This window comes from Stegostoma tigrinum, chromosome 9 (genome assembly GCF_030684315.1).
Source record: "Stegostoma tigrinum isolate sSteTig4 chromosome 9, sSteTig4.hap1, whole genome shotgun sequence".
NCBI lineage: Eukaryota > Metazoa > Chordata > Chondrichthyes > Orectolobiformes > Stegostomatidae > Stegostoma > Stegostoma tigrinum.
This window is the reverse complement of record NC_081362.1, coordinates 17,018,019-17,031,753: the sequence shown is the minus strand read 5'-3', so window position 1 is coordinate 17,031,753 and position 13,735 is coordinate 17,018,019. Positions and strand designations below refer to the sequence as shown.

The 13,735-nt window shown below is 39.1% G+C and overlaps 1 protein-coding gene across 1 annotated transcript in view; it reads left to right on the top strand.

Moving 5' to 3' along the window:
- mthfd1l (methylenetetrahydrofolate dehydrogenase (NADP+ dependent) 1 like) overlaps window positions 1-12,784 on the top strand; it is a 140,751-nt gene extending 127,967 nt beyond the window's left edge. Inside the window, exons 27-28 of the mRNA XM_048536079.2 lie at window positions 9,026-9,117; window positions 11,459-12,784. Of these exons, the coding sequence (XP_048392036.2) occupies window positions 9,026-9,115 (90 nt within the window). The 3' untranslated portion in view covers window positions 9,116-9,117; window positions 11,459-12,784. The remainder of the gene's footprint in view (window positions 1-9,025; window positions 9,118-11,458) is intronic.
- The last annotated feature ends 951 nt before the right edge of the window (window positions 12,785-13,735 follow it).

Below are 13,735 nucleotides of genomic sequence, written 5' to 3'. Positions count from 1 at the left end.
TAATTTTAAAAATAGGTTTCAAATCAAAAGGTTAGCCTCAAGGGGAGCCCCTTGGTTGGAGAGTGGAAGGGTTGAGGAATAATTATTTCATGCTGTGTGCAAAGTAGGAAGCCTGTCAGACATCAGACTTCAGAGATCTGTCACAAGGTCAATGAGAATGTTACATTTGGTAACGGCCTGGTTCATCTTCAGCTGGAGTCACTTCTCAGGGAATGGATTAGTGGTGAAGAATTAGCGACAATGGCTAGATTTAATGGTATACTACAGACCCATCTCGCCCTGCTCACTGGAAGTGTTGGTATGGCATCCACAATCTAAATGAGGCCCCACAGATATTTAACATTCGGAGCAGTATTAATTTGTTGGACGTCGGACTTCCACCTGCTCGAGAGGAAGTCCCACTTTACCAAGATGGCAGTTAATCAGCCAACAAATCTAAAGACCTAGCAATATCACTTGGAATGTTTGCCTCTGCTGGGGCTCTCAACGATATTACATCAAGGAGCCCAGATAACTGTGGGGTTTGGGGTATCTTTGAGTGCAAGTTAGTAGGCACCAGTTAGAGATGGGTTTTAGAGACCAGAATGGCATGTTAAGGAGTTGCAAGATTTGCTATTGTGGGATTTTCTTTGATGGACCTAAATACGGCCTCACAAAAGTTCCAGTTACCTTGCCAAAGTGCTGAGCTTCTCAACTGCAGTGGGTCTTCTCGGTGCCTGATACGATATTTTCTAATCAAGCTGTTTGGTAATGATAACAAGGTGTGGAGCTGGATCCTATTATATCTCTGTTTGGTAATGATGTTGTACACTTCTGAAGCAGGTAGGATTTGAACTGGGCCTCCTGCTCAGATGTAGGGACACTACTGCAGAGCCACAAGGGTCACTGTCATAAAACCCCTTCACTGGTATTATACTGGAAGTGGAATGAGTCCGTCAAGTGGACAGTAATTGGCCACTTAAGGGCATTAATAGGCTCCAAGACTGGCTTCCTTGGTGTCATCTCTGTTTAAATCCTTTAAAAAACCAAGGACAGGTGGGGATGTAGTGGAAATGGCACTCATTGGATTTTCTATGTTACTCTGCCTTCACCGATACCAGAGGAGAATATGTGCCCCAATGGTTTTGGGTTCCCTAACATTTAATTGGACACCTTTTTAGTTTTTTTATTAATTCACAGGATGTGGGTATTGCTGGCTGAGTCCAGCAGCACTTATTGCCCATCCTTAATTGTGCTTGAGAACGTGATTGTGAAGTGCCATGTGGACCAATGCAGTCTATTTGTAGGCAAATCCCAGTGCAATTAGGGAGGGACTTCTGGGATTTTGACACAGTGGAAACTGAAGAAATAATATATTTACAAATCTAAATGGTGAGTGATTTGGAGGAGTTACCCAATAAATCGCAATATTTATTGCTTATGACCCAGTATAACAGTGAGATGGGTGGAGGTCAGTTCTGAATGGTGAGCCTTGCATCACACTTGGTGTTTTATGACAGCCTTGTGTTTATAATCTTGACTTTTAATTGTATCAGTTCAAATTGAATTTACTCCCAACAGTGCAGTAATACAGTCACATGTTGGAAGAACAGTTAATTTCTCCTTTAGCCTGGCTTGTTATTGAGGTCTTTTTATAAGTACAATGTTACATTCTGTCAACAAGAAACCAAAAACATATTTAAACGATAGACACTAGTGTAATATTCATGTACAGTATTTGATTTAGTGTAAAGTTTTCAAAAAGATTTGTAGCTCAGATTGTGGATGAGATTGTAGACATGCTCGCCAAGCTGGTGGATTTGAGTGCAGATGTTTCGTTATCCTGCTAGGTAACATTGTCAGTGCACATTAGGTGATGTGTCGGTGTTCTGTCCCACTTGTTATTTATATACCGCAGTTTGTTGAGGCCTGGTATGCCAACCGGAACTGAATCAACAAACATTAAATTAGACCCTGTGCACAAAGCACTGAGAAACAGAACCAGAAGTGGTACCAAACTTCCCACAGACTGAGGCGTATAAGTAACAAGTGGGATAGAACACCGCTGCTTCACTGGAGGCACACGGACAATGTTTCCTAGCAGGGTGATGAAATGTTTACAACCAAACCCACCGGCTTGGTGAGCATGTCTACAAACTCATTTGATTTTGTAGTTTAGCGAGCTAACGGTTTTGACAGTGAATAATGAACCCAGAGGCCATGATCTCCAGTCACACCACAACAGCAATTGTAAAATTGAATTCATTAAATCTTTGTCAGTGGCAACAGAAAAGTTTAGTATGTAGGCGTCTCATCATTTTATAAACCCATTTGATCCACTACTGCCCTTTAGGGGAGAGGCTTACTATTCTTACTGGGAATGCCCACTTGTGATTGTGATCCCATACTACATGGTTAACTCTTTAATAAGCTCAAGACAATTAGGTTAAGCTGTAATGTTGTGCCCAGAGCTCGTAATTTACCTGACCCCAGCTGCAGCCCTGTAGTACGTAGGACAGGTATGCAGGTGGTTCCATGTCATTACAGCCCATATTATACACGAGTTGACCTCCAGCTGCCCAATGCTGAGTTAAATTGTCTGTAATTGTGACTGTGCAGCTTTCAGATTTGAAGTGTCTAGTCGGCCATTTCATATGGTGTTGAAGAGTTAACAGCGTTGCTATGGTTCTAGAGTCACAAATAGGCTTGGTTAGCCAAGGACAGCTGTTTTCCTTTCCTAAAAGGACATTTTAGTGGTTTTTCCAAATCTGCTGAGTTTCTCCAGCAGTTTCTGTCTTTGTTTCAAGTTTTTATGACAATTGTTAGAGGCCTGTTCACCATTACTGATACCTAACCATTTTATTCCAGATTTATTCAACTGAAACTGTAGTATTTGAATTCATCTCTGTTCATTAGTCTAGGCCTCTAAGTTTATAATCCGAAATGTAATTAGTATAGTGCTGTTCCCATATCATAAATGATCTGGCCTATGTGCAGGAAAAAAACCGCAAAGAATTGTGGGTGTTCACAATCTGAAACAAAAACAGAATTTATGGGAAAAGTTCGGCAAGTCTGACAGAATCTGTGGAAAGAAAATAGAGTTAACGTTTTGCATTCTGAAGAAGAGTTGCTGAACCTGAAACATTAACTCTGCTTTCTCTCCATAGATGCTACCAAACCTGCTGAGTTCCCAGCAATTTTATTTTTGTGGCCTATTTATGTGACTCCAGTCTGCAACAGTGTGATTTTTAACGTGTCCTTTTTTAATGGCCTTGCCAGGCATATCCATTCTCCAAGCAATTAGGTACAGACAAATGGCAACTGCGCGAAAGGTACCCACATCAAACAGATGAATGAAAAATACAATATTGGCAGAGGTTGCAACATGCAGTTTTAGTCATTTGGAAGGCCAGTAGTGCAGCGAAATGACGCTGATTTCTTTCATTATTTTTATTTCAAAACAATTTCTTGAAGCTAAGCGATTCTTGTGCTTTTTATCTAGTGGCCCCATAACTGTCAGAATTTTAATGGATTTCAGGAATAATTGCCCATTCTGGTACCACTGGCCTAATTACAAGTCTGATTTATTGTGTTTTTCTTCTTTCACACTACTTTAAATTCAGGTGGGGTAGCTGTGCAGCAAACCTTGTCAGCGCCGCAGTGTAAAATGCGGACTAGACTTACTAAATGCACCTTTGCATTACTGCCCTTCATTCCTGCTCTGTTTCCCAGGCAGTGAATCTGACATAGATTTGGCCCAATAAGTTTATTGCAGCCTCTGCTGCCAATCCTGAAGAACTTAAGTTTGGTTCTGGAAAAGCAATGCATCCTGTTATTTCTCTAAGAAAGTAAGAACTGCATTCTGAAATATGTAAACTTTGCAACATGGAGACAGATCATTCTGCCTAACTGATCCATACTGATATATTTAGACTGTGAACAAGCCTCCACCCAGCATCACCTTCACTTTGTCATAAAGTCATTCCATTCCTTTATCATTCATCTGTCACTGAACATGGAGAATGCTAACATTCTCTGAAACAAGAGGTTCAAGTACCACCTGCTCCAAGGTGTGTGATTATGTCGCTGAGTGGGTTAATTAGAAAATATCTTAAATAATGTAAATTTACAAATTATGAGCAGAAGTAGTCACTCAGTACTTTAAATCTGCCCTGCTATTCATTCAGATCATGACTGATCTGGTTACTCCAGATTCCTGCCTAGCCCTAATTTTCTTGATAAACAAGAGGTTGAAAGACTATATCTGCTTCTACCTTAAACATTTTCAAAGACTTTGCTTCCATTACCTTTTGAGGAAAAGAGACTTCCAAAGTCTCAACTCTGAGAAAATTATTTCTCCTTGACTATTCTTCAAATGAGTGACCCCTTTTTTTTCCCTTAATTAAACACTGATCCCTTAGTCCTGGATTCTCCCAAAGGAGTAAGTGCCCTTCTTCGTCTCCTTCATTTAGACACCTGAAATTCTTCTGTATTTCAATACTGTTCTAAACCCCAGTGGATACAAGCCTATCTTGTGCAATTGTTCTTTATTAAACATCCCATTCACTTCAGCTATTAATCTAGGAGACTTTCTCTGAACTGCTTGCAGTGTGTTTACATCAAGTACATTGAAGTGGCAGAAGAGATGTCTAATGAGATACTTGATACATTGGCTTTAGCGAGTTTTGAAAAAAACCCTATACAGACAACAAGCAAAATGAACGTCATCTACAAAATACCTTGCAAGAACTGTGACAAGCACTACATTGGACAAACAGGCAGAAAGCTAGCCAACAGGATACATGAACATCAACTAGCCACAAAACGACATGACCCACTATCACCAGTATCCTTACATACAGATGAGGAAGGACACCACTTTGGGACAACACATCCATCCTAGGACAAGCCAAACGGAGACACGCACGAGAATTCCTAGAAGCATGACATTCCAACTGGAACTCCATCAACAAACACACTGATTTGGAGCCAATCTACCATCCTCTGAGAAAAAGAACAGGAAATGATATCACCAACGCAGGAAATGACATCACCAACCCAAGGAAACCTAAACAGATAAATAGAAAGCGGGACATAACACCAGCGCTTCCTCGGAGGCTCACTGATGATGTTACCTCGAATGTGACAAAACGTCTGAAAACTAACCTTCCAGCTCAGCGAGCAAACTCACATCCACATTGGCTTTAATTTTGCAAAATTTGAGATTCAAAGAAGTTTCCATAGAATAGAAACTTGCAAATTAATTATTTATTTTTAAAAAGGGAAGGTGACAGAAAGCAAGAATCAGCAGGCCATTCAACTTAATATTGTCATAGGGAAGGTGTGCGAAGTGATTATCAAAGATGTGGTAGAGCACAATCCGCAAGTTCCAGCTGACGGATATAAACAGGAGTGTCAGGGGTTCTGCTCAGGAGCAGCTGTGAGTGAACTGGGTCAGTGTCATGTACTGTGCAGAAGTAAAGGATGACTTGGTGACGGGATACTGGCCTTCATGGGGTTATTTCAGCTGCTAATGAATGTCGGTGGTGGTGGAGGGAATGGGTGCTTGTGGATATCAAATGAGCTGATATGCCCTGGATGGTGTCAAGTTTCTTGTGTGCTGTTGGAGCGGTGGTACTCTCGGTAATTGGGGAGTATTCCAACACAGTCTTGACTTGTGCATTGTCGATGGAGGACAGGCTTTGGGGAGTCAGGAGGTGAGTTATTTGCCCCAGTATTCCTAGACTTTGATCTGCTGTTGTAGTCAATGTTTGTGTGGCAAGTCCAGTTGAGTTTCTGGTCAATAATAACCATAGCGATGTTGATAGTTGGGGATTCAGTGATGGTAGCACATTTGAACCTGCTGCAGTTGTGTACTAGCTTGATGTTTTGTGCATAAGTACCGCTAACTCCCTTTGTGATGCAGATTTCTGTAGTTTTTTCCACTTAAATATTACTGTTCTTTTGTTCTTCCTTCTATAAATAAAGTTTTATTTTTCGATGCAAAATATCTGTTTAGTTCATCGTCCATCTCCTTGTTTTCCATTATAAATCACCCAGGCATATTTGCTACCTTTTTATAGGATCAACATTCACTGTGTAAACATTTTTCAAACATCTGTAGAAACTCTTACTATCTGCTTTTCTGTTTATCTTTTAGTCCATTATTTTTCTCTCTTTATTTAATCTTTTTGTTAATCTGTGCTGTTTTATATTCTGTCCAGTGACCTTCTGATCTGTCACCATTTTAGTATATGTTTGTGAACTAAATTTTTATTTGTTTAGCTAGCTTTGTTTTATTAGCTTTCATAATTTTGCCCCTATTTAAGTTTCAAATACTTGCCTTGGACCTACTCCTCTCTCCCTCAAACTGATTTGATTTGAATTATACAGTCAAGTTACGATTGCTGCTACTTAAGGACACCTTTACTATGAGATTGTTAATTAACACTAACATGTTGCACAATACCAGGACTAGATTAGACTAGAACTTGATTTTCTAAGAAGCTATGCTGAAAACATTGTGAATTCCTCTACCAGGTTACCTTGCCAACCTGATTTTTTTTTTAAATCAATATATAGATTTGTGATAAGTTCCTGTTATTTCTGTACTCCATTGTATTATGCACGTACTTTTAGGGGTACAATGTACCACATATAATGACTTCTTGCCTTTATCATTTCTTATCTTTATGCAAACTACTTCAACATTCTGGTTTCCTGAATTGGGCCATCCTCTCTATCATTGCTAATAATGAGTAGTTAATAGAAACACACAACCTTTCTCTAGCTTGTGGGGCTTGCTCAACATTTCAAAGGGCAGTTAAGATTCAATCAAGTATGATTGGTGGATTTTCTTCCCAAAAGATCATTAAAGAACCATTTGGGTTTTTATGATCCAACAACTTCTGATAACTTTTACTAATTCCAGATTTCTTGAATTCAAAACTTTAAAATGCCATTTTGGGATTGGAATTTGTGTTCTGCTAGATTATTCATTCAGACCTCCAAAGTAATAGATGAGCAACACTAGTATCATTGTAAAATCCAAGTTTGTGTTGGATGTAGTTTGAACTTTAAATTCTATTCTTATGGTTTTAATACTTAAATGTTTGGCTCAGCGATAGGGCTTAACTTTTTTTATATAAGAAGAAGGTCGTGTGTTCAAGATTTGAAACAACAGCTAGGCTGATTGTCGCACTGAGTGAATGCTACTTTGCCAGAGGTATTGATTTTGTTTCGCAGTAGAGGTATTAAAGGCTCCTTCTGACCCTGTAAATTAACTCTAAACATTCCTATGTTATAGCTTAGAAAAAGTTGAGCTCTCCCTAGCATTTCTGCTATATTATTCTTCAATGAACAACTTTAAAATTGTTACAAGGTGATTGTTTTGCTACCCTGATTCCGTGACAGTGAGTACACTTCAAAAAGTGCCTAGTTGTTTGCAATGTACTGTGAGTGACAAAAGACATTATATAATACAATTTCAATTGTCCTTTCAGGTAGACCTATCTGTACATGCATTTCTTAAGTTTCCCAATATTCGCCCAGGTTCTTGACATGTCAGCAGTTCCTAACGTCAGAAATGTTTAGAATGATTACAAACTTGTAAAAATCTTTTCTGTGATAACTGGCACACCAATTTACATATGTCTGTTGTGCGGATTGGAGTATTTATCTGACCTGTGATCATCAGGTAGGTTAATTTTCATCAGCTTAAAAGTATGTATTTTTCTATCTGTTAAGTTTATACGTTATTCTCAAGTTATGACTTCTGTAAACTCTACCCTCCCTCTCCCTCCCAGTCTCTCTCTATCCATAAACTTGACTTTGATAATGTGAATTAAGTTATTTGATAGGTACATGGACAGAATCGTTTCTCTGACTGAAAGTTTAGAATAGAGAATCATATAATTAAAACTGGAGCTGCACAGGTTCGGAGTGATGTCAGAAACACACCACATAAAGGCTACCAGAAATCTAGAGCACCCAAACCACCCTCGCTCCAACAAAAAAAGTTGCTAGAAATGAGAAAATTCAATTAAAATATTCAAAACTGGGATCAATACTTTTTTAATTGAATAGGGATATCAAGTGTGGAGGGCAAAGGCAAATGTGTGGAATCAACGTAACAATCAGTTGGCATCTCCTGGTAGTTAAATAGCAGAATCAGTTAGAGGGGCTGTTTTCAAGCATGCCAGACTGTCAGCTTCCTCAGGGCCTTGGGAATCTTTCAGAGTATAATCATTGAAGTTTTGTCTACCCGCCAAAGAGGCCGCATATATAAAGGACTTATTTAGGTAAAGGTTAGGTAATTGGTCAGCTCAGTTGGTTAGATGGCAAGTTTACGATGCAGAGTGATGCCAACAGCACACGTTCAATTCTTAAACCAGCTGATGTCACCATAAATGGCCCTGCTTCTCGACTTCTCCCCTTGCCTGAGGTGTGGTGAACCTTAGGTTAAATTCACCGTTGGTCCCCTCTCTCATGAGAGAACAACCTTTGGTCTTCTGGGATTATAGCAACTTTACCATTATTTTGGTAAGGGTAGAAAATACTTTTGAATGAAAAATTGTGGATCAGTTTGTGCATGAATTGATTGGAAGATCATAAGTTCATCTGTTTTGCTGGGAAGGAAAATTAAGGGTTTCTTGGGTGCCTGGGAAATTTTGTTTGGTGGTGTAACCTGGTGTGATCTTTCTCAACATTGTGAGAGAATCATTGCAGAAATTTTTTCAATCTACAGGCTTGTGAAATCACTTAACAATATTCTTTAAGCACTCTGACAGCTTGGGAGAGCTGCCTTAAGGGTGAATACAGTATTGCAGTAATTGTGTTTTCATCCTGTGATGTGTCTTTGAATGTTTTTGTGCCTGTCTTCAGAACATAGCATGAACTTTGTAAAAATGGCATCTATCCTAGCATAGGACAGATGACATAAATGACCTTTCTTGATGCTACGAATGCTGTGATAAGTATTTTGTTATTGCTTTTATTTCAGTCGTTTGCCTTAATTTCAATCTTGTTTACCTTTGGTTCCTTGTAGATGAGTACCATGCCTGGACTACCCACTCGGTCCTGTTTCTATGACATTGACATTGATTCGGACACAGAGCAAATTAGTGGATTGTTCTAAAGGTATCCTATCAAAGTATTGCTTTCCTCTCTCTTTTTCTGCAAGAGTGCGAAATATTCTGCTTTGTATTAAAAACCTTAAAGTATTACAAATTTACTTGTCTTGACCTTCAGTTTAGAGATAAATGGATTTTTGTAAGGTAAGAATTAGAGAGAGTGGACTGGAGGTACAGTTTGATCATAATTGAATCTCGGAGCAGGTTGCTGGGCAAAAATGGCTGTTTCAACATTCTGTGAGTCAGACATGAGAGCCTACTGTCCAGCTGACTGTATCATCTGCTATAACAGAAAATAGCCCCTACTTCAGTTCTAATGGGTAGCAGTCGCCAGCAAGCCCCAAGAATGGTCATTGTGAAACATTAGGGATAGATCACATGTGAAAATCTCCAATTTTATGCAGTGTAGTACCTGTTCACAGTACACAAAACTCTGCAGGGTTTATTGCAAATTTTTCATTTCCTGGCTTTTGTTTCTTGTCAGCTATTAGTTGTACAGCATGGAAATGGACCCCTTAGTCCAACTTTGTTCATACTGATAAAATTTCACAAGCTAAACTAGTGCCATTCTTCTAAACCTTTCCTATTCATACACCTGTCCATGAATGGACAGATTCTATAAAGTACTGTTCTGATTTATGTTAGAATGTAAAGTTCCATCCAATCAACTACAGTGTAGTATAGAAGACTGTATGTAGAAAATGTGACACTTGAACTATGACAGATTTGGAACGGCATTTGATGTGAAACACAGGATTAGATGGATGGGTATTGTAGCAGACTCTTGCATCCTGTGGATTTGTTGGCTTCTGTTTTAATGTGTGCAAAGTATTCCTGTCGCTTGCCTTGAAAATTTTTATTCTGTCCACAATGATCGAAGGGAACAGATTGATGTGATTGCCAGACCAGTTTTTGCTGTTCAGTTTATCATTACCTGTAACCATCACTGATTTCAGGTAAGGTTTACTAAGAGGATGAAGCAATTATGATGGATTTAAAATTTGAGTATGCAGAGCAAGATACCATGTAATGACTTGGGAGGTCTCGAAGTATTTTAATGCTAATTGAATGCTGTTCAAATTCGGTTATTGTTGTAGAATAGAGGATGCAACAGCCAATTTGTAGACGACAATGTCCTATAAATAACAACAAGGTAATGACCAGACCGTTACTTTTTTGTGAGGGATAAATGTCAACCAGATGATCAAGGAAAATGTTCCTTGCACTTTTTTGAAAGAATGCCAGGCAGGGTCTTGTTTTCCTTCGCATTTCACTTCTGATAGTATAGTCTCCCTCAGTATACACTTCCAATGTCAGCTTAACTATAAATTCAAGTTTGTGGAGTGGGATTTGATCCCACAGCTCTCAGAACAAGTGAGAGTACCACCAACTAAGCTCTAGCTAGCACAAAAAGAGGGGACTCTCATTGATTGGGGGGGAGGTAGCATTCATCTCAGTTGTTTAGACATCTAGGCATGTTTTTCAGATGGAAGCTAACACAGGATTTGATCTCCATTCTAACTGAGAGTCAGGAGAACCTGCCTGCTCACCTTATCCGTAATAAAGAATTGACAGCACTTTGTTGTGATTCAGCAAATAATTGCCAACTATCTGTCTTCATGCAGAGAACTGAAGACATACTAACACCAGTTTAGGGTAGGTTAGCAGCAGAAAATGTAATTACACATTTCCATTAGTATTGTGACTTCTTGCAGTTTTCAGTTTGCCATGTTTTTGTCTGTTAAACTCAACTAAATTTTACATCACACTTAAGGTAGTTTTAGGGTTGAGCTTGTGTTCCACCACTGAATATATGATAGATTTGCATTAAGAAATTCGATCCTATTTGGACCTGATGGTGGTTTCAATTAATTATTTCAGCCTCAGTTCTGGTAAAACAGTCATGTGAAAGGTGGTGATTTGATACCTTGCTCCAAAGACTTGAGCACAAAATGCATGCTGGCACACCCATGCAGCCATTCTCATTGTGTGACATGAAAGGTCTCTGCTTCTTTGAGATACTCCTTAAAACTTCCTATTCTAGTCACCTGTCCTGATAACTTTGCTCCCTGCCGAAATTTTGTTTGATAACACTCTTGTGCTTTACTACATTAAGAATGTTATATGAATACATGTTATTTTTGTTGTCCACCACTCCCAGTTGGGAGTTTGAGAGTGAGTTAATCGCCGTAATGTGTGAACCTGAGTTTTTGTTACATAAAAATCCAGAGTGTAGAGGAAGAATAGGATGCCAGGTGCCCAGTTCAGCATGGAAGAGGAGGATGAGAGGAATGGTTTGTTTTAAAATAAATTGTATCTGCTGACTTTATTTTCTTTGTGTCTTTCAGATTGCCCAGAAACATCTTGTCCTATTTCCAGAATTGAACAAACTTTATCTCCATTTGCCTATTCAAGAAAGTATGGGAAGACCGTGGACTCAAGGTTCACTAGACCTCTCCTGACCGATGAGTGTAACTAGTTTACATGACTCTAGATTCCCTTGGTGGATCCATTTTTGTTTTTTAGTAGATTAAATCCAGATTTTGAAACCTACCCATTGGATCTATTGAATTTTAGTTGCATTTTTTTCAGCAGTTGTTGGTAGTATTTAAATTTTTAAAAAATTGTTTTCACATACTGATACTAAATGACTTGTTTACAATGTTGCATATCCATACTTAAGTAACCTTACTGAGATTTGTGAAACTGAAATGTCTGTGCAACAACTTATTACATTTGTCAAATGTACCAACTGGTGCTTTGGTTACATCATTGCCATGAAGGATAGCAGCGATTATGGCAGCTGTCTCGTACCCAGGAGTCCTTCAAATAATTGATCAGTGAATCTGAGGCAAACTAAAAATGACGTGGTACTGACACCCACGTGAAGCTAAGTATTTGTTCGTTATGAAGACTAATGATTTTGTGGTATTTTCAACTGATTTTTTTTAAACCATTTATTTCTTGGCATGATGCCAAAGAGCAGTTTATATGCATTTCCCACTCCAAATATAATCAAAATATCTCTGTGCAAAACCATGCAAGCGTCTAATTGGTTTTAAAATGCTTTGTTTCAAATTGATCAGCTCTGCACCACCTGAGTATTATTAAAAAATTATCTGTTGGATTCATCAATTTTTTTAAAGAAAAAAATTAAGGAAAATTTCAAATGATGCTATTATTTATTGCAGGTGATTAAAATGAATTATACTGAAGTAAGAATTGTACTCATGTTGATTTAACCCCTTTGATGCCTAAAGCTACCTGATCCCTACTGAAGTGAATATTTGAATTTGTGTTTTTATTGTTTCACGCTTTTCTGAATCTCTCTTTGACTGCCTTCTGGAGCAGTAATTGCAGCTTTCTCATCTATTCCTTGTGTCAGTGCCCTCTGTGAGCACCTTCAGATGCTGGAGTACAATGATGATGAAAGGATTCTGGAAACAATGTTGTTGAATTCTGTATGCCTTATTCTTTTTACTTGAGATGGTGGGGGTCAATTCATGTGTGTGGGTCTTTGATACAAGCTTAGTGATTCCTTTGTTAATGTTTGTGCTTTGTTCTCTGGTCCTATTCCAGTGATCACTAGTTTATCTTTTGTTTTATTTTATTTGTAATGACTATTGAAATACTTTGCAATCTATGTTTACAAGCTAATAAAAATCATGCAAATATTATTTCAACCTGACTTACATTATCTACTACTTTTCTGCATAATTTTAAAGACTTTGCTCAACGATGTCATTGCTCAACATTTTTCTAGAGGAATGGACCCCAGCTTGTTCACTTTTGTGACTTGCTATTACCTCTCAACCCTGGTAATAATTATTTTTTCATTTTATCTGTTATCAATCATGGCTTAGTTGGTAGCAACCTTGCTTCCAAGTCAGGAGCTCAAGTTCCAATCCAAGTTTATTCAAAAGATCAAAAGGCTAACACACAAGTACATTCCTGAAAGGATGCTGCCTGTCAGAGCTGTCATTTATCTGATAAGTCTTAAAACTGAGGCACCATCTGATGTAACAAGATGTGGAGCTGGATGAACACAGCAGGCCAAGCAGCATCAGAGGAGCAGGAAGGCTGACTTTTCGGGCCTAGACCTTCTTTCAGAAATGGGGGAGGGGAAGGGAGTTCTGAAATAAATAGGGAGAGAGGGGGAGGCAGATAGATGGATACAGGAGAAGATAGGTGGAAAGGAGACAGACAGGTCAAAGAGGTGGGGATGGAGCCAGTAAAAGTGAGTGTAGCTAGGGAGGAGGGACAGGTCAAGGGGCCAGGATGAGGTTAGTAGGTAGGAGATGGGGCTTGAGGTGGGAGGAGGAACAGATTAGGGAGGCGGGGACGAGCTGGGGTGGTTTTGGGATGCGGTAGAGGGAGAGAAGCTTGTGAAGTCCACATTGATACCATTGGGCTGCAGGGTTCCGAAGTGGAATATGAATTGCTGTTCCTGCAACCTTTGGGTAGCATCATTGTGGCACTGCAGGAGGCTCAGGATGGACATATTGTCTGAGGAACGGGAGGGGGCGTTGAAGTGGTTCGTGACTGAGAGGTGCAGTTGTTTGGTGTGAACCAAGCATTGGCGTTCTACAAAGTGGTCCCCAAGCCTCCACTTGGATTCCCCGATG